Source organism: Anolis sagrei, chromosome 1, assembly GCF_037176765.1.
Source record: "Anolis sagrei isolate rAnoSag1 chromosome 1, rAnoSag1.mat, whole genome shotgun sequence".
NCBI lineage: Eukaryota > Metazoa > Chordata > Lepidosauria > Squamata > Dactyloidae > Anolis > Anolis sagrei.
The window spans coordinates 252,702,810-252,724,746 of record NC_090021.1 but is presented as its reverse complement, the minus strand read 5'-3'; the positions used below and the strand labels follow the sequence as shown (position 1 = coordinate 252,724,746).

Below are 21,937 nucleotides of genomic sequence, written 5' to 3'. Positions count from 1 at the left end.
TAGAAGTCCAAGGATAACATATTGCTCTGGCAATGTTGTTTTACTGATTTTTTTTCCGTGTCAGGAGCGACTTGAGAAACTGTGTGAGAGAATTGGCCATCTGCAAGGATGTTGCCCAAGGGGTCACCCAGATGTTTTACCATCCTGTGGGAGGCTTCTCTCATGTCCCCACATGAGAAGCTGGAACTGACAGGCGGGAGCTCACCCCACTCTCCAGATTTGAACCCCAGTCAGCAGTCCTGCTGGCACAAGGGTTTAACCCATTGTACTACCAGGGGAGAAGAATAATACTATTGGAATAACACTCAAGAAAGTATGTTTAAGGATGGGTAAATACTTTAAAAAACCTGAATACTCTAAAAGCACCAGATCCTGTCTGATCTTGGAAGCTAAGCAACATCAGCCCCAGTGTGGACTTGGATGGGAGATCATGAAGGAAACCATGAAGGAACGTGAGATGCTGTAAGATATATCTCAGAGGAAGGCAATGGAAACCAATTCTGAGTATTCCTTGCATGCTGCTTCTCTCTCTCTCTCAAAAAAGGTTTCTCTGATGGCAACATTTTGTGGGATCGTTTTGAGTACCACAATCTCAAAACATATGAGACATTCATATCCGTTTCCACCACAATTGTGTTTTTAGGACTGTTGAAGGTTTCACTTTTTAAAACTTAGATGCAAAACTCACACTAAGAACTCACACTAAACTCACACTTTTGTTTGGTATTGAGTCAAGAATGAGTTTTGAAAAGGTGATTTACTCCATTCATTTAAAAATAGGTGCTTCGCTTGTAAATTATGTCAGCACATATGTATTTCTGTTTTTTTCTGCAAGTGCTGACCAAAGATAAGAGGTTCAGAAAAGGCTGTGACATGTAAGGGCGTCATCATAAAGTGAGTGTGATCACTCTGCCTCATGCGCTTACTTTAGAACTGATAGGAGACAGAAAAGGTCACCCCCATTTAAAGTGATTTACCATTCTGCTTTAAGAATACCTACAGTATTTACAAGCTAGTCAGCGTATTTTACCACCACACTACATCCTGTCTGTTTTTAGAACCTAAACAGCATTGAGGATGGTTTGTACTTGGATGAAAAACCACCAGAAAACAATAAAGATCTCCAGGCAGAGCTAAAAAAGAATTGGTGCTGTTCCATTATCCGGGCAGAGGCTACAAGGGGACACTAGACAGAGAAGAATAGTCCACTTTACGGGGGAAAGGGGGTTGAAGGGGTTAAACCGTTTCCCCATTTTTCTGTTATTCCCCCCACCCATGTTGCCATCGTTGAAACAACCATAGTTTATTATATAGGAAGGGGGGGGGATAACCAGCAGAAATGGGGGAAATTGTTTTTCTCCTTCAACCCCCTCCATTAAATCTAGGCCATCTTTTGGAGTCTGCTAGAATCTCGGGGGGGGGGGGGGCAAGCACTACCAGTCAGAGTTGACAGTGTACCAGATAGACCTGTGACCAAAACCAGCTTTCAATGTTCCTAGGGCCCTACATAGTACCTCACCATCTCATTCAGTATTTCCCTGCTGCACTTTGATATTCCCTGAAGCAATATTGGGTTAACTCAGGTGTCTAGTTTAACTCAGGGGGAAAACGTGGCCAGTTGAGTAACCATAGCCTTAAGGGCCATGAAAAAAAGATATCTCCTCTCTGTTTCAAGGAGGATAATATGATAGCTGTCATGGTGAAAGACTGCTGGCTTCATAACAGCTGCAGGACAGAAAATGAGGTCAAACTCCCTCATTATTTTTGCTTTTCGGGCACATGTAAAGCAGAACCACTCTTGTTAATACTTAAGCATACCTAGACAGAAAGATAAGTGGAGAAAAGGAAATAAAATCTTGTATACATGGCATATATTTTATTTTGCTTTACTTACTAGATTCTAGGGACTTGAATCATCCAGCGCATATGAGGTGAATAAACTTTGTGTCTAATGAACCATTTAGCCAAATTCTGCCATTCATCTGGAGAACGTCCATAAATAGACAGCCGGGGTTCTGTGTACTGGTATTTACTCTCTTCTAGTTCCCGGGCAACTTCCTATTCAAAATAAACAACACACAGTTCATCACAAAGGCTTATACTCAGACCTTAATATGGCAATATGTCCACTGATGTGCATGTTTTGAAGTGTAAGCAAAGCATGTTTGTACTGCATTTTCGACCTATGACATTATAGATAGATTTGGGACTTTTTCCTTGATTCTTCTCAATGAAAGTTCCCATCACTATGCATTTTTGGAGAGAAAAAGAGGGTATAAATAATTATAATCATAACAACAACAACACTGAGGTCATGAAAAGTTTCATAGTTGGAATCCCTACTTGTCATCCAACACTAGATAGTTTGGGAATGTGAGCAACAGTATTTCTTGCCAGCAAGTTTGGCATGCAAGATAAGCAAAAATAAGAGAATTTTCTTATTTTGAAAAAGACACAAAAAGAAAGGAATTTAATTAACGTACTCCTGTTTTTATCCCTCAAAACAGCAGAAAACAGCAGAAAGTCCATTTGTCTATTACTGCACAAAAAAAGCATGAGGAATCTCCAGTCAAAGCTCAATTAGGTCTGGCCCTGCTCTTTGCCCTTTTGTTGAAATGCATACACAAAGAGATATAAACTTGAATTTAACTTCCATTTCCTCATACCTGCCCTAAAGGCACCAGATCATGTTTGATCTTGAAAGCTAAGCAGTGTCAGGCCTGGTTAGGCTATACGTTACACTTTAGAGGAAGGGACCAGCAGAAGTACCAGTGCTGCATCCAATATACATCTACAGATCTGAACCACATAGATTCTACTTTAACATCCAATAATCTATATGAAACCAAAGCCAGCCCACTTTGTTTTACAACATATATTGTTTTCCAATGGTACCTATGCCAACCCCTCACTTATTAAAAGCTCCCTTGCAAGGGTCAAAACTGATGGTCTGGATGTGTGAATGAAATTACAGGCAGTCCCCAGGTTATAAACATCTGACTTACAAATGATTCATAGTTAAGAATGGAGCTGTAAGAAAAAATCTACCTCTAGGAAGAGAAATTCACTTCCCCTCAAGAGTTATCTTGAGGGGAAAGGTGTCTCCACTGAAGCTTTCTCACCAATCCTTGTTTCCACAACAAGCCAATTTTTTCTAAATCCAATTATTGCAGGGACAGAAAATGAGGTGAAATCTTCTAAACTGGGATGCAGACAACAAATCAAACACCACAAGGGTATTAAACCTTTTCCTACGCTATTCAAAGTTTTAAAAATACGTATTTTTGGCTGGAGTTTCACTTTAAAAATGTACCTGTTCCAACTTACATACAAATTCAACTTAAGAACAAACCTACATACCTCTCTTGTTTCTAACTAGGGGACTGTGTGTAACTGCAATTAATAGCACATCTTGTTAGGCCACCAGCTGAGGCAGTGTGTTGAATCCTGTCTATCACTTTTGCTCATTGTCACTTAAAACTGACACTGAAATTGAAACTAATTTGCATAATGCAGATTTTCTGGCACACACTTTCAAAGACAAAAAGACAATAAGCATTCTAAATGGAATATAAATCGGCTTAATTTCCAAGTCATGGATTAAGAAGATCACATTAAATTAAACTTCTAAACAAGAGAGGGGATGAAATTGATTATACACTGTTTTCTCTTGTATTTGGCTTGCAGTTAGTATCAGAACAATGCAAAGTACTACTGACTGGATAATTTTAACATCCAATTTATATTCCTTTGTTCCTGCTTAACTGTAATAGCATATATATATATATATATATATATATATATATATAAAAAAATTTATATTCATGTCATTAAAGATCAGCCAAGTATTTTGATCCTATAATCTTTGTGAATTTTTATTTTGTGCACTCTAAAAAAGCATGAACACTAGAAATAGTTTTGCCAGATAATTTTTCTTTACCTATGATTCATGAAATGCCATGAATCTACCAGAAACTGGAAACATTATCTTTGTGAACTAAAACTAGCAGATCTGCAGCAAACAAGATACAAACCACAAGGGAAACCAAGCCTCCAGTTGTTATTAGACAGACTCAAGCTTGTAAGAGATTATAAAGACAGGAAAGCGAAAGCATTCTAGAGACAAGGTGGTTGAAGAAACATGCCAAACAAGACTCAGAAAATAGGAATGGAAATACAGAATACAAACGATAGTCAAGGAACTAAAGTTATTTTGCAAACTGAAGACTGTTCCACCCAGCCATCTTTTGAGACAAAGCATGAGAAAGGTTGAAGCTCAGTGATAGAAAAGGTATCTTGTATGAAAAAGATTCCAGGTTTGGTGGCAACTCCAACCAGAATGAAAAGGACTCTTGCCTAAAGCCCTGGAAAGCCACTGTCAGTCAAGGTTGACAATATTCAACAAGATGAACCAATGTTCTGACTCTCTATAAGGCAGCCACCCATTTTTCTAAAGAATATGTCAATGGATCACAAATTTAAAATTATAAGTTATATATGTAAAAAAATGCTGTATCTCTCAAAGTATTCCAGTGTAGAGGCTAAAAAGTACATGATCTGTAAAAAAGAGCATTGTCCAACGTGGCCATCTCAGACCATGCCCAAGTTGTACAAATGCTGTTTTCCAAACACAATAGTTCATGCTCTGTACAAGAGTCCACATAGTTGGAGTCTTCATGGCTCTTTTGCATATCTTGCCAATAACAATGGCAATTTCATAAATAATCATTATTATTATTAATAATAATTTTAATAATAATAATAATAATAATATTCTAGATGACATTAAAACAATAAGTGACAGAAAGACTGCTTACCTTCACCATACGAGCAAAGTATTCACCACCAAGATGATTCTCTGTTTTCAAATACAAGTCTCTCAGCTCACTTGCACCAACTGGATTGTATTTGGAGTTAAATTTATCAAATCGATGAAATGTCTGGCGATCCTGAAAAGTAGAAGTTTTTTTTTCAACCATAGAAATTGAGCACCAGTTTTTCATTACTAATATACTGTTAAGTCATAACATTATGTTTGGCTGTAACTTATTTGAGATCCAGCATGGTGTAGTGGCTTGATTGCTGGATTACATAGAGACGAGGTTCAAATGTTCCCTCATCCATCCAAACCAGTGGGGTGACCATGGGCAAGTTACATGTCCTCAATCTTCAATTAATCAAGGCAATGGTAACCCCCACTTTCAACAAATCTTGCCAAGAAAACCCAGTGATAGTGTTGCCATAAGTCAGAAATGCCTTGAAGGCACACAACAGCTGTTAGCAAAATATGAACATATTACATCAGTTTACAAAAGGGGCAAAGGAATATTTTCCACATGCACACTTAGTGAAATTCTGTCTTCAAACATTGATCATTCATTTCCTGATCTTCATTTCCAGTGTGATCTACTGATTACTTACTGCATGAACATCTAATGAATCTACGGTGAGGTCATAGGGATCCATGTGGAGACATTCAAACACCTGTTTCAAAGTCATCTTCTTGCCTTTTTTCTCGCCAACTATTCTGTTGGGCTCCGTTTGATAAGTGTGTTTAATGAACCTCAGCAAATGTTTCTGATTCATGCAGGCAGCAGCATGGATATGAGTATCAACCTGAAATCACAAATAACATTAACCTTAATCAGCAGACACCAAGCATTTATATGTTACTTTATCCCTCTGGCACAAAACTTAATTGGAAAGACATGAGGTTCAGCTCTCTCAATGTGTGCTTAAAAAGCAATTCTTCGGCAGCCAGAAGAGTAATAATGTATTCTCTATGTCCCACTCTGGTCTGGTTGTGGATTTATAGGCTTTCATAATATATTCTTCCCTGTCTCTAGTTTCTGTCTCTCAGAATATCTTAACCGACATTGAAGAGGTTTGTTTCTAACAATGTCTTGTTGAGGATTTGCCCAAAGAACTGTGCTAGTTTCATTTCCTTCTCTGCTTTCATTGCTATCGCATGACATTATAATACTTTACAGAGTAAAAATTATTGTACTTCTTAGCAAGCTTTAAAGTAGCATTTCTTAACCTGGGGGTCGGGACCCCTGAGGGGGTCGCAAGGGGGGGGGGTCAGAAGGGTCACCAAAGATCTTCAGAAAGCACAGTATTTTCTGTTGGTCATAGGGGTTCTGTGTGGGAAGTTTGGCCCAATTTCATTGTTGGTGGGGTTCAGAATGCTCTTTGGTTGTAGGTGAACTATAAATCCTAGCAACTACAACTCCCAAATGACAAAATCAATCCCCTCCAACCCCACCAGTATTCAAATGTGGGCATATCGGGTATTTGTGCCTAATTTGGTCCAATGAATGAAAATACATCCTGCAGATCAGATATTTACATTATGATTTATAACAGTAGCAAAATTACAGTTATGAAGTAGCAACAGAAATAATTTTATGTTTGAGGGTCACCACAACATGAGGAACTGTGTTAAGGCATCAGGGTATGAGGAAGGTTGAGAACTACTGCTTTAAAGTGATTTCTTCGCTTCATCAGGGACTCAGAATTAAAACAAGATTTATATATTTGAAAGATTACAGAGTCGTCCCCTACATATAATAATAACATAAAACTTTATTTTTAACCTGCCTTCTCTCCCCATGGGGACTCAGGGCAGCTTCCAAAGTAAAAATGGCAAACATTTCATGCCAGTGCAATACATAATAAACAATTAGACAAACAATTAAAAATAAACAGATTAAACACCATTGACTAAAACATATGAATCAATCAAAAACATCATATAAAACAAATTAACGCAGTTAAAATGTGTATAAAAATATAGATCTTCCATAAATTAGAATGCACCCAATCACCTACTATTTTAGTATTGCTGTGACAAGGAACACATGGCATCCCTATAATGATGAAAGACAAATGTGTGGAATCGCCTCTCTTTGCTTGGAGAAGAACCACAAGATACAACGGTATGTACAAACCAAGCAATATTGGAGATCAGACTCTTACTTTATAAAGTATACCCTAAATGGCAGGCAGAGATATACTCAGGTATAAGCCTAGTTTTTCAGCCCCTTTTTTAGACTGAAAATGTCCCCCTCAGCTTATACTCGAGTCAAGGTTATTTATTACTTTACTCTGTTGTTGTTGTTGTTGTTACATTTATTATTTTACTTTATTGTTGTTATTACATTTATTATTTTACTCTATTATTATTACATTTATTATTTTACTCTATTATTACTGTTATTATTACATTTCCATTATGTTACGCTATTATTATTATTATTATTATTAGTAGTAGTAGTAGTAGTAGTAGTAGTAGTAGTACATTTATTATTTTACTCTTTTTATTATTATTGGAAGAAAATGTAAGCACATTTACACTGAAGGTTAGAATAATGGTTTAATCAGTTGGACAGTCTTATTGTAAATTAGTTTTATGTAGATATTAAAAAAATTAACCTACTGATGCCTTAATTAATGTAATTGTATTGATATCTATTTTTATTTTAAAATTTACCAGTAGCTGCTGTATTTCCCACCCTCAGATTATACTCAAGTTTTTTTTGTTTCATTTTTGTTTTTTGTGGTAAAATTAGGTGCCTCGGTTTATATTCGGGTCGAGTTATACTTAAATATACGGTATATGGTTAAAACATGATCAGTAAAATCATACACAGGGAACAATTTATCGCTGTATTATGATATGAATATAAACAGATTGCATGATACTCGTAACTACATATAAAATGATCCTGTGCAGAGAATCATCAAGGCTGATGGGTTTCTATTTAAGTCTTCCTGCTCTCTTTCTCGCTGCAGCTCCAGCCAAAGTACACTTGGCTCCATACATAATGCAAATGTTATACAAAGCACATGAGTGGTATGTCGTTGTTTTTTAAGACACAGTGACTCGATAATTCACTTGGGAATTTCAATGCTGAGCACTCTAAAAATCAGACAAACATAACCAGCTCTATACAGGCATGTAGCCGGGGGGGGGGGTCTTGAGGGGCTTCAGCCCCCCCCCCCCCGAAATTCTCATGGTGGTTCGCGAAAAGACCTTACTGGTGCATTATTTAAACTGTTATGTTTATTCATATCATGATCTGATCACCATACTCAATATATCCCATATGCATGGGAGTATTGGGGTAATGATACAAAAGGTTTGCTAGGCTAGACCCTCTTTCACTCAGACTCAGCCCCCCCCCCCAAAAAAACTCAGCCCCCCCGAAACCCCCCCAAAAAAATTCAGCCCCCCCCCCCCCCGAAATGAAATCCTGGCTACGGGCCTGGCTCTATAGAAATATGGTAGAATAGTCTTTCACAGATATTTTTAAATGGATGCTTCCATTACAGAATGGAGCCATTTTTATAAAAGCAAATTCTGTTTCATTCCACAACAGTGTGTGTTAGCAACCTAGTTTTTCTGCCAAAAATGCTTCTGTCTGATCTGAGCTTAGGAGGTTTATACTCAAACAAGCATATCTTTAAAAAAAAAAAAGGAAAAGGGAAAATTATAATCCAGCCAATTACTTGAAAAGTTCAGTTATTTTCTCCAGTGAATATTCAGAATATTTGACTACCTCCCTGGGCGTGTACTCAACGAAATACTATTCCAGGCAGAACAACAAATTAATCTAATGATTACAATGGCCTGTCAATCTTATCTATATGTCACAATGGCCTCCTGGTATTAAAACTAGATGTTGAAGCTCCTGAGGTTTTCAGAAGATAATAAATGTCATGAAGCCGATTAGTGTTCCATAGCAGACAATTCATTAGTGTGCACTTATTATGCATTGTCACAATTTAAAACCTGAAGGCGAGAAAACAAATTTGCAAATCAGTTCCTCCAGAAGCTCAGACGCTGAGAAAGCCGTCAGAGCTGTAATGTGTGTTTTCACAACAGCCTCTGCTCTTGCCATCTGGGCAAGTTCGTAAGACATGAATGGAGAAAAACTGTGAGAGCATGAAAATAACGCCTCCTCAACATTGGCTATTTTTGGAGATGAAGCTGCAATTTACACTACCCATACAAGTCAACAGAAGTACTGCTTGTCGTCATTGACAGAATACAGCCAAAGCACTACAAACAGCCAATTTGCTTCCTTTGCATATATTTGCTGTTCTGATGAAACTCCAGTATTAACTGCAGCTCTACAAACTTGTTCCTTCCTAAATGCCTGGTGGGGAGGAGTTGTCAGAGTCAAGGGAAAACAAAACAGTAAAGGTGGCCTGGAAAGTTACATGTGCTGCAAATATTAAGAGCTAAGGGGCCTGCTCTGAAATGATGTTTATATGTGGGAAGTACAATATATAAGGATTTCATATCTCTGGCCACAGAAAGGTTTGAGCTTCTAGCAGATGCAGGACATTTAAAAATGTATACAAACTTTTGGCAATTCAGGAGTCACTAAGGATTGGGATTATTACAAAATTATCTTAAAATTATATTTTCCCCTGTGCTTTTAATTTAATTATTTTAATAATTGATGTTATATGGCTTATGAACTAACTAAATATTCTTTGGCTTATTTCAAAGTTAATTTCTTTCAAATACTACTTGAGTAATCCAGAAATGCATTGCCCGATTTACAGGGCAAGGCCAGTTGCAGCGGAGGGCGCCGCCCTGCCAGCCATGATGGAGGCATGGCGGGAAGTTTCCCACCACTTGGCCTTCTGGCCAACCAGCAGCCGGCCCTGCCCTGCCCACGGATTGGCCAGGGCCGGCCTCCACCTTCGCCCAGCAGCTCTTAAAGGGCTGCCCTGAGTACCCAGCAGGCAGCGGGCTGCTTCTACTTGCCTCCCACCCACCCTGCATGCATGTTTTGTGTTTTGATTTGGCTACCATTAGTTATGTTATCGTTAGCTCATCACAACTTAGTTGGTGTGTGGCATGGGCCCTGGATCTGGTATCCTTCACCCACCCCCCTATCGGAAGGGGGGGAACACACAGTGTTTCCCAGGGTGCTGAGTATCTTAGCCCGGTATTATGCTGGTGGCACCCGGACGTGTTTAGCAGTATCGGTCAGCAGCGGGCTGATCAATCTCAATCCAGAACCCATGCTTGGCAGCCAACCCTGTGTTCCTGTAATCAATAAACAAGTTGTGGCCATTTTCCTCCCAACTTGGTGTTTGTGTCATATTTGGCCTGTCGGCAGGAGGAGTGTTGCCCATCCACACGCAAAACTCTCTCAAAGTGTTTTAATATTCTTCTCTGTACCCTCCAGCAAAATTGCCGCAGAAAAATGCAAAGTCAGTGCCACAGACATTTCTGGTTTGTATCTAGAATGCGAAGACAGAAAGGCTTCTTCCAACTATGCAAGGCTTCCAAGTAAGCAGAAAAAGACATCAGTTCCATTGACTGCCATAAATCCCTGCCCCAATTTTACTCCTAAGTATTGAGGAGCCTTCCAGCACTGTTGAGGTACAGCAGTGGAAAGTGGAAATTGTCTCCCACCAACTCTCCAGACGAAGGAGATTGCTGAGCTATTCATAGGAAGGAACTGATGACAGGCAGCAACAATACGCCCAACTAGTTGTGTTTAGAAACGTTAAGCCTACACATCCAAACACAGGAAATAAATTACAGAAGAGGATAATTCCGAACTCTTTGAAGAAGTATAAGGGAGCTGTAGTGAAGTCATATGCTTTACTCTCAAGTCCCTTTCAACTTCCACTCTTCTGGTCACTTTCCATCAACTGGGCTGTCATATTAACTGGCTCTTCACATCTTCTAAACTTTCCAGCCCATTAACAATTCTGACACCTTTCTGCCTATTGATGACAGAGTAGCATTTCAGAACTTCACATACTCATATGTGTCAAACCTGTCACCAAGACAGATAAATATTCCGTATTTAGAACTGTCAGTAATACTTGTGTTACTAAAACTGCCCAAAGCAATCTACTCGGGATTATGATATATGTTTCTACAGCACTCCTTGGCTGACGGTTTCCAATAACATAAATGCTCCTGGAAACACTACTAGTTTTTCTCCTTTGAAGTATCACACAGCATCAGGAAGGTCTATATTACCTTCCTGATGTTTATATGATCAGATCTTTTAACCTTCAACTAACTTCATTTCCTACTGATTTAAAAGGCAGCAATAAATTCTGTAATATAGGCTTCCTGTCAGAAAATTACAGAAACAGCATGCAAGTAAGGCCACTACAATGACAAAAAATGTTAGTCTGTCAAAAATGTCAAACAACAGACTAACTCCCTAAATGGGTTCAACATACCTGGCTGAACACACTATGGTATTTTGCAAATTTTAATAAACAGCAAACAAGCCCTAGCACAATGTATTGTCGAAGGCTTTCATGGCCGGAATCAATGGGTTGTTGTGAGTTTTCTGGGGTGTATGGTGATGTTCCAGAAGCATCTCCTGATGTTTCACCTACATCTACAGCAGGCATCCTCAGAGGTTGTGAGATCTGTTGGAGATCTGTTTATATAGCTGTGAAATATCCAAGGCGGGAGAAAGAACTCTTGTCTGTTTGAGGTAGGTGTGAATGTAGCAATTGATCACCTTGATTAGCATGTAATGGCCTAGCAGTTTCAAGATCTGGCTTCTTACTGCCTGGGAGAATCCTTTGTTGGGAGGTGATTAGCTGGCCCTGATTGTTTCTTGACTGGAATTCCCCGGTTTTTCAGTGTTCTGTATTTACTGTTATGATTTTAGAGTTTTTTAATACTAGTAGCCAAATTTTGTTCATTTTCATTGTTTCTTCCTTTTTGTTGAAGCCCTAGCACATGTTTACATCTTTAAATACTCATGTGATTAATAATATTTAAACTATACAGTTGTCTCTCCACATTTGTAAGGGTTTGGGGCACAGGGTCCCCATGAAAGTGGAAAAGCCACAAATATAAATTGCAAATACTAGTGTTTTTTAAAAAAAACCAAGAAAACTTTATTCTAAAAATTTGAAGGTCCTCCAATGTGATTGTATGGTGGAATTACAACTATACAGATAAATGAATAACCATGAAAGATAAATATTATCTTTAAATATTATTAAATGGCATGCAGATAGGGTTCAGAAGTAGTTCTTTAAGAATAGTTATTTCAAGGAAAATGGGATAGGATTTCACTTGCAACAATGTCTAGTAATTTTGCTTACTGTCTTAACCACTTTCTAGGAATGGCTTCTTTTCTTACGCATGAATGTCAACAGCTGTTCTTAATGCAGAAAAACAAGCTGTAAGGTACTATATATAGATTCTGAATGATAACAAATGCCAATGAATGTTGCATTGCTTCAAGTTGTTTCTGATGCACGGCAACCTTAAGGAAAAGGTATCATGGGGTTTTCTGGGGTTCAGAGCATGTGACTCACCCAAGGCTTCCATGGGGAGCACAGAATCGAACCCTGATTTCCAGAGTTGTAGTCAATGCTGAAACCACAACATCAGTATCTTATTATAAATATTACAAAATTTATTTATTTATCATGTCAGAGGCAACCAGACAATTGTATTACATTTCTAACACAAAAGAAACAAACAGACAAAACACAAAATTTTCAAGCTTGGTAGTTGATTAAATGTCCTTTGACCAGTATCTGGCTACTTGGAGTGCCTTTGGTGTTGCCGCAAGAAGGTCCTCCATTGTGCATGTAGTAGGGCTCAGGTTGCATTGCAGTAGGTGGTCAATGATTATAAAATTAATATGTGTGTATATTGATTTCAGACCTTGTCATAGTAATGAAGGGGTGCATTAACTTATTTAATTTACTTATGTTCCACTTTCTATCACTACATGGACTCAGCATCCCACAGCATACAGTTCGTTTTACCAGTGTAATATCTATGAAACATCAACATGGGCATGCTATATATAAGAAGAGCACCTTGGAAGGATGATAAGTTTTGCTTTGCTTAACTTTCCAATGTGTCTTTCTCTTGTTGTCTTCTAATCAACTTTATCTACTGTACACACTAGTGTTGCAGGCAGATAATCTGCAAATTACTACAAAACATGCAACAGAGTGGGGGGTTGTTTTGAATGGGTGTCTGTGACCATTAGATAACAGAAAATGGTTTATTCATAGTGGGAATGCATCCTCTTAAACTAGCATTTGATATTGGGAAATCTTATATAAAGCTTCATTTATTTATAGGAGAATTTCTATTAACAAACAACTTTAACCACTTGTAAATTCAATTTTCTGAAAAGTGTAATGTAGCAGCAACAGAAAGCTGCTTAAAGTTGTCAATCGAATACATCTTGTCTTGCTCTGGTGCTTACAGAGTCTCTCTTCCCTTCTTGCCTCATAACACTTTACTGTTATTTTTGCAAAAATAAATATATCGGTATTGAGATAGAATACTTGAATAAATACTGCTTGGCTTGCTTTGGTGTCTTTTCTGGACTTCTATATCTGTGTATTTATTTCTTACAGTGCTCACAATCCCACATGACTAACTAGCCTAGGCAGGGCTGATTGGTGTCACAGACCCCAAATATTTGAATGCTTCCAGCTATCCATCCATTAAAAAAAAATTAAAATAAGATATTCCTCTAATTGATTGCTTACAATAGGGCTTATATTTGCTTTTAATGTCCACATTTTTTTAGATTATAATAACTACAGGCTATAATAGCAGTAAAGAAAGGTCTGCTATTACATTGGCTACATAAAATATGAATTTGCTGTTCACTTTGTATTAACTATTTTAAAAAACAACAACCTGAAGTGAATAATCACAGCATTACAGTAAAAGTAATTTGTTTCAGCTCTTAAACATGCTTCCAGCTCTCCACAAAATAGACATAGTCAGAATAAATATCTCAACTAACACTTAAGCAGGTTTGTTAGTATTGTGTAGCTAGTTTATTTTGAGCTTGTGCTCCAGTCTGGGTGTTGAAATCTTTTTTGCATGCCAAGGTCACAGCCACAGCAAGGCTGTTTAATCCAGGGCAATTCTAGAAAGGGGGCTGTCCATCTCATCCCTGTCAAAAACAAGGTCATTGTGCCCCAACTGCACTTATGCAATCTTTTTGCAAGTCTTCCTGAGTCCATTCATGATCAATATCCATAGAAGTACATAACACTTCAGCTGGCATTTCAAGGCACAGATATCCAAAAGCATAGAAGTATTCCTTTACTATTATTATTTATTTATTATTATTTGCACTTGTTAACCGCCACTCTCAGCCCGAGGGCGACTCGTGGCGGTGTACAGAACATAGAAAAGACAACAATTTACAATAAATCAAGACCATAACACAACATCTAAAAATCCGCTTCGTCTAGTTTGGGGTCATAATCAATCTCATAGTCATAGTCCATTCCGGTTGTCATTCCAAAAAACATAGCACTTAGTTAAAGGCCTTTTCGAAGAGCCAGGTTTTCAGGCCCTTGCGGAAGGCCATGAGGGAAGGCGCCTGTCTGATTTCAGCAGGGAGGGAGTTCCATAGCCGGGGGGCCACCACCGAGAAGGCCCGCTCTCTCGTCCCCGCCAGGCGTGCCTGTGAGGCAGGCGGGACTGAGAGAAGGGCCTCCCCAGATGATCTCAAGGTCCTCGTGGGCTCGTAGGCCGAGATGCGGTTCGCAAGGTATTTTGGGCCGGAACCGTTTAGGGCTTTGTAGGATAACACCAGCACCTTAAATTGGGCCCGGTAGCAGATCGGCAGCCAGTGGAGCTGGGACAGCAAGGGCGTTGTGTGCTCCCTGCGTCCCGCTCCGGTTAACAACATGGCTGCCGCGCGCTGGACTAGCTGGAGCTTCCGGGCCGTCTTCAAGGGCAGCCCCACGTAGAGAGCGTTGCAGTAGTCGAGGCGGGATGTGACCAAAGCGTGTACCACCGTGGCCAAGTCAGACTTCCCAAGATACGGGCGCAGCTGGCGCACGAGCCGAAGCTGTGCAAATGCTCCCCTGGTCACCGCTGAAACCTGGGGATCCAGGCTCAACGATGAGTCCAGGGTCACACCCAAGCTGCGAACCTGCGCCTTCAAGGGGAGTGCAACCCCGTCCAGCACAGGCTGTAACCCTATACCCTGCTCGGCCTTGCGACTGACCAGGAGTACCTCTGTCTTGTCTGGATTTAATTTCAGTTTGTTTACTAGTGCTAGAAATATAACATAATATGTTTCTCCCTGTTATTCCAGTTACATCTTTTCTCCTACCATAGACAATGATTGTTTTTAATGCCTTAGTTAAATATTCTGTATACTGATTTTTCAACTGCTTGTTGTTCATTCGTTCAGTCGTCTCCGACTCTTCGTGACCTCATGGACCAGCCCACGCCAGAGCTCCCTGTCGGCCGTCACCACCCCCAGCTCTTTCAAGGTCAGTCCAGTCGCTTCAAGGATGCCATCCATCCATCTTGCCCTTGGTCGGCCCCTCTTCCTTTTGCCTTCCACTTTCCCCAGCATAATTGTCTTCTCTAGGCTTTCCTGTCTCCTCATGATGTGGCCAAAGTACTTCAACTTTGTCTCTAGTATCCTTCCCTCCAATGAGCAGTTGGGCTTTATTTCCTGGAGGATGGACTGGTTGGATCTTCTCACAGTCCAAGGCACTCTCAGAACCTTCCTCCAACACCACAGTTCAAAAGCATCTATCTTCCTTCGCTCAGCCTTCCCTAAGGTCCAGCTCTCACATCCGTAGGTTACTACAGGGAATACCATGGCTTTGACTATGCGGATCTTTGTTGCCAGTGTGATATCTCTACTCTTGACTATTTTATCGAGACTGGACATTGCTCTCCTCCCAAGAAGTAAGCGTCTTCTGATTTCCTGGCCACAGTCTGCCTCTGCAGTAATCTTTGCACCTAGAGATACAAAGTCTGTCACGGCCTCCAAGTTTTCTCCCTCTGTTTCCCAGTTGTCAATCATTCTTGTTGCCATAATCTTGGTTTTTTTGATGTTTAGCTGCAACCCGGCTTTTGCGCTTTCTTCTTTCACCTTGATTAGAAGGCTCCTCAGCTCCTCCTCGCTTTCGGCCATCAGAGTGGTGTCATCTGCATATCTGAGGTTGTTAATGTTTATTCCAGCAATTTTCACCCCAGCTTTGCATTCATCAAGCCCCGCACATCGCATGATGTGTTCTGCATACAAGTTAAAAAGGTTGGGTGAGAGGATGCAGCCTTGCCATATACCTTTCCCAATCTTGAACCACTCTGTTGTTCCATGGTCGGTTCTTACTGTTGCTACTTGGTCCTTGTACAGATTCCTCAGGAGAGAGACAAGGTGGCTTAGTATGCCCATCCCACCAAGAACTTGCCACAATTTATTATGATCCACACAGTCAAAGGCTTTAGAATAGTCAATGAAGCAGAAATAGATGTTTTTCTGAAATAGATGTAGTTATGAAAGTGTAACTTTCTCCATTATCCAGCGGATATTGGCAATCTGGTCTCTCGTTCCTCTGCCTTTTCTAAACCCAGCTTGAACATCTGGCAACTCTCGCTCCATGTATTGCTGGAGTCTTCCTTGCAGGATCTTGAGCATTGCCTTACTGGCATGAGAAATAAGGGCCACTGTACGGAAGTTGGAGCAGTCTTTCGCATTTCCCTTTTTTGGTATGGGGATATAAGTTGATTTTTTCCAGTCTGATGGCCATTCTTGTGTTTTCCATATTTGCTGGCATATGGCATGCATCACCTTGACAGCAGATTTTAAACAGTTCAGCTGGGATCCCGTCGTCTCCTGCTGCCTTGTTGTTAGCAATGCTTCTTAAGGCCCATTCAACCTCACTCCTCAGGATGTCTGGTTCTAATTCATTCACCACACCGTCAAAACTATCCTCGATATTATTATCCTTCCTATACAGATCTTCTGTATAGTCTCGCCACCTTCTCTTGATCTCTTCAGCTTCTGTTAGGTCCCTGCCATCTTTGTTTCTTATCATACCAATTTTTGCCTGAAATTTACGTCCAATGTTTCTAATTTTCTGGAAGAGGTCTCTTGTCCTTCCTATTCTGTTGTCTTCTTCCACTTCCATGCATTGCTTATTTAAAAATAGTTCCTTATCTCTTCTGGCTAACCTCTGGAATTGCGCATTTAACTGGGCATATCTCCCCTTATCACTGTTTCCTTTTGCTTTTCTCCTTTCTTTGGCTACATCCAGTGTCTCAGCAGACAACCATTTTGCCTTCTTGGTTTTCTTTTTCTTTGGGATGTACTGCTTAGCCATTTTCAATTCAGTTTTAAGAAGGGTCTGTATCTTTTTCTATACTCTACAAAGCTAGTTCATATCTAGTTCTAAATTTATCATACAAAAAACTAATAACTATGATCCAAATACCAATGGATGGGATTTATAAGATGAACACAGCTAATAACTGTAATTGTGCAAAATGTCCCCAGACAACACTAATAATTGTCCTAGTTTTAAAGGACATTCTGTGCTACGAGATAATCATCATGAGAAAATATAAAGAATGAACCAATGGATATGATCCAACAAGCCATTAGTTTTTTGCATGCTCAAAGTTACACACACACACACATACACACACTGCCATGTTTGAGTCCCCCTAGGGGTGAGAAAAGCGGTATATAAATACTGTAAATAATAAATAAATAAATAAATAAATAAATACCATTACTCAATAAGAGAAAAAGAGAAACACTTAGTTTCTGCTCAGCACATTATAGGCATATCACAGTTAGTCTAGCCTCTGACAAATATGCTGTTTTTTACAAAGACTTATTACACTTGCCCAGACCTCTTTTCTTCCCAATCTTGTGTATAGCTATGAATTTTTAGCAGCTTTGACATTTAGACAATGGTGAAGAAAGGCTAGAGAAAAACAGACTTTCAGTGTTGGGTTGCAGCAGTATGTCTAGAAAAGACAATGGAATAAAATTTGAACTGGGAAAGAGCAGTCCTACTATAGTCCTACTATAGTGTTGTATACTATACTATACTACTATACTATACTATAGTCCTACTATAGTCCTACTATAGCCATTCCTCCTATATTCCCCGTGTGCCTGCTTACAACAGGCAAGGTAAACAACAGCTGCTTCCAAAATCATTTACTGAGCATACATGCACAGCAAAAACATTTTTCTTTTGTCCTATTTAGTTTTTAAGCATAAATCTATATGTCTGGCCACCAAAATGGAAATCATATGAAAAGTGAAATAAAAGGCCATCCCTAGAAATATTTCAGAAGAAACTCTAGAAGATTCAAAATATTTCTGTTTACTTATATAATGCTTACTTGACTTAATTAATTAATTTCATATGTGTATATTGCTCAGTTTTGATGAAAACATTTGCTGCAACATATTGAACAGGTGTTTTTTTTTTTGTTTTTGTTTTTTGGGCATAGGAACCTATCACTGGTCTATCCTTGTTATCCTTATCTCTGGACCAAAGTTTCTATTAAAGAAGTCAAGTTCATATCTAATTTGTTAACTGAGATGTATCTGCATTTCCACATGAAAATCTCTGAAGTATATTATATGTATCTATAACTGTGTTCGTAACATCATTAGTCAACAGTGTGATGAAGCAAAAAAAGAAAGCCACTGCAATTTTAGGCTTCCTCAACAAGAACATAATGACTAGGACAAATAAGTCAGACCACACAGTAAATCCTCACTTAGAATATTGTGTCCAGTTTTGGGCACCAGAATTCAACAAGGATGTTTACAAGCTGAAGTATCTCAAAAGGATGAAAGGATGAAAGACCAGGATGGGGAAAAAAAATCTAAAATGCAAGTCCTGTGAAGAACAGCTTAAGGATCTGGGTGTGCTTAGCTTGAAAAATATTGGGACATGATATGACAGCATATCTAAATATCTAAACAGATGTTGGGTAGAATATGGCACAAACTTGATTTTTGCGACTAAGTGGCCACTGAGAGACTTTCATGCTCCTACATGTTCCCTAAATTGGGGGCTCCATAGAAAATAATAAAGAACATGTAGTTATGGAAGTGTAACTCTAAGTTAGAAAAATGTAATTTCCTATAAGGATTTTAGCCAATTCCGTCTTTAACTATTTCACACTTACCTTTCTCACATTGTAAAAATCCCGATGGGGATTAGTCTTCAGTTCTTTAAGTTCAGACATTTCATTTAACATTTCATGTAAACCAAATTTAGATTCTAGAAAATTAAGTCGCTTGTGGCAGTATGTTTTCCTGTGGAAAGAGAAACATTATATTGTAATTGTAGTCATAAACTGCTAGAGATTATATCTAGTGACTGTGGGGCCTTCTCCTAAGCTAGGGGCAAGGTGCAGTAATTGGAGTGTTGGTCTTTGACTCTGGAAACTAGGGTTTGGATCCCTGCTCGGCCATTAAAACCTTCTGGATGATCAAGTCATACTCCCTGGGCTCCAGAAAACCCTGAGATAAATCACCTTATGGTTGCCATAAGTCAGAAATTACTTTAAGGCACACAACAACAATGCATGCCAGAACTAAAAAGAATAGATACAGCATTTGTTTTAGCAATGCTGCAGATTGTATACAACACCTTATGCCATAAAAATTTTAAAGGTAAAACAAAGCCATACGTTGGGCCGTCAGCAATGAGAGCCAGCACATGACTTAGGTTGAGAGTATATGTCTGAAGATCAGGATAAGGCAAACTCCATGGCTTATCGAGTTCCATCATTTCTTTGTTTTCATAAACGAAGACAACACCCTCCTTCATTTTTAAAACATAATCCAAGTTCCCAGGAGAATCATCAAGATTATAAGGATCCTGAAGTTCTTTTGGTGGTGGATGGAAATCTGTAAAACAAATATAATCCATTTGTTTGAGCAATATTCTTCTTACACACAAGATTCGAAAGAAAAATTAAATCTACCATATAGCAACCTTATGAAAATTACGAAAAACTATATTATTGCATTATGAGGATTATTCTGATCACTTCAATGTTATTTAGCTTTGAAATTCAATATCCTATACTGGCTTTCACTAGCGCCAAACCTTATGTCCATAAGACAGACAATACTCTGAATTTAACTCCACACATTCAGAATAGCTTTGAATTTGTATTACAAAAAGTAGCTGTCCTCCTATTCTCCTATTAATTGGAGCATACCATACTGGCAATTCCATCAGCCTCCCCTGACAGTGATTTCCAGTGAAAATAGGAATTACAAAAGAGATCCTGGTTCTGTTTGTTGCACCAAACAGATCGCTGGAGAGAGGGTGGAAACATTGGTATATGGTGCCCCATTCAACAAGACTGTGGGAGGTATATGGTGCTTGTGGGAGGATTGGATCTACAGGCTGTGCTTGAGTTACAAACATATCATATATACTGGTCAACCTATCCCTGCATATGTTACCAACAAAATTCTGGCCTTTCAAAATTTGTTTTAAAAGATCTTTGTAGCCTGATTCCTTAATAAGCTGCAACAAATCCACTACAATGAAACATAGGGCCCTTCCACACAGCCATATAACCCAGAATATTAAGGCGGAAAATCTCACAATATCTGTTTTGAACTGGGTTATCTGAGTCCACACTGCCATATAGTCCAGTTCAAAGCAGATAATGTGGGATTTTATTCAGTTATGTGGAAGGGGCCACACTTAAAAGCCAAAAATGATGCTATAGACCAAGAAGTCATAGTAGGAACATTAGTAAACAAACCTTTGTGTTTTCATAACACAAAGGGCTTTTTAAAACTGTAGCTCATTTACCTGGGAGTACCTCATCTTCAATTTTCCATTTTTCATTTCTCATTGTGCATAAATATTGTGCTGTTGTCCTTGGAAAGCGATGGCAAGCAAGGCGGCAATACTGTTCCCGAATAAGCAGAGCTTTTGCTAAATTTGTGGCAGCCTGTTCGTAATCATCAACACTAACCTGAAGGGGGAAATCATATAAGCAATTGTGAAAAGGATAGCTACCACAACCCCTAGTCCTAAACACATTTAGTAGGAAATATATTCTCACTGAGACCTCTTTCACACCGCACAACACTTTAATATCACTTTGGCTGTCACCTACACATCCTGGGATTTACTCATGTCTGAGCAATACCATTCCCAATTCTCCTGACACTATTGTGCTACAACCTCCATCTTTCCTTACCATTGATTATGATATAAGGAGGCATTAGGATGGTCCTACAAGTTTTCAGTCCAACTCAGGGGCCCAGGAAACTAAAGAAGCCAGTTTTATCAGAACATACTTCAGAGAGCCCAAGACTCATGTCCCTATTTTAACCTCACCTGCAGTGATTGGATCTTTGCCTTTAGGCATACAAAAGCTATTTAAACCGCCTGTAGCCAAGAGAAAGTGCAGGCAATTTCAAATCACAAAACCTGTCTATGAGTAGTTACTACTCCCACCCCTCCACCCTGCTCCCTGACAGATACTATGAATGCAATAAAATACAGGGGGAGGGGATTCCTTCATGTTCCATTGCACAAGAAGTTATTTCCACAACTGTCAGTGTAACTCTCTAATATTTTAATATTTATGTTTATGTGACACCAAAGAGCATATATATCTTGCATGCAGAATCTATGCTGCACATTTCAGTCAAGGTAAAAGTACAGTTGTATGGTGTCAATGCATTTAGCTGCATCTTGAATTCTTGTAATAAATTAAGTGCATGTTCCAGAATCGTGGTTATATATAATCCTGGATATGAACTATTATTTGGACTCCGATCAACACTCCTATCAGACCACATGAGAACTTCCTGAAAGAGATTCCCATAAGGCTTACTTCTTCTTGTTAGCTATTAGATAGGTAGAGATAAATTTTGCATCAACCTGCCTGACGAATTACCTGGATTTGAAGACATTTGCCATAAAGCTATCTCTATCCATTCCACTATAGCATGTAATATAAACTGATCACACTTCAAGTACAAGCAACCTGTCTGTGCAAATGGAACAAAACCACTGAATATCACCAAAGGATGTATGCACAGGTTTGTTAATCAAGGTAATGTCCAGGATTATTCTTCTGTTTAATGTGCTCTCTGCTGAAGGCCAGCAAGAAAGTATGTGG

At 39.1% G+C, this 21,937-nt stretch overlaps 1 protein-coding gene across 2 annotated transcripts in view; it reads right to left on the bottom strand.

The window, feature by feature from the left end:
* The window catches only part of AMPD3 (adenosine monophosphate deaminase 3), a 49,705-nt gene that overhangs the window by 17,230 nt on the left and 10,538 nt on the right, over positions 1–21,937 (bottom strand). For both annotated transcript variants that reach the window (XM_060766974.2, XM_060766980.2), the window contains 6 exons: positions 20,614–20,779; positions 19,469–19,688; positions 18,962–19,091; positions 5,422–5,616; positions 4,818–4,949; positions 1,895–2,058 (listed from right to left, as the gene is read on the bottom strand). In XM_060766974.2, the coding sequence (XP_060622957.2) occupies positions 1,895–2,058; positions 4,818–4,949; positions 5,422–5,616; positions 18,962–19,091; positions 19,469–19,688; positions 20,614–20,779 (1,007 nt within the window). The remainder of the gene's footprint in view (positions 1–1,894; positions 2,059–4,817; positions 4,950–5,421; positions 5,617–18,961; positions 19,092–19,468; positions 19,689–20,613; positions 20,780–21,937) is intronic.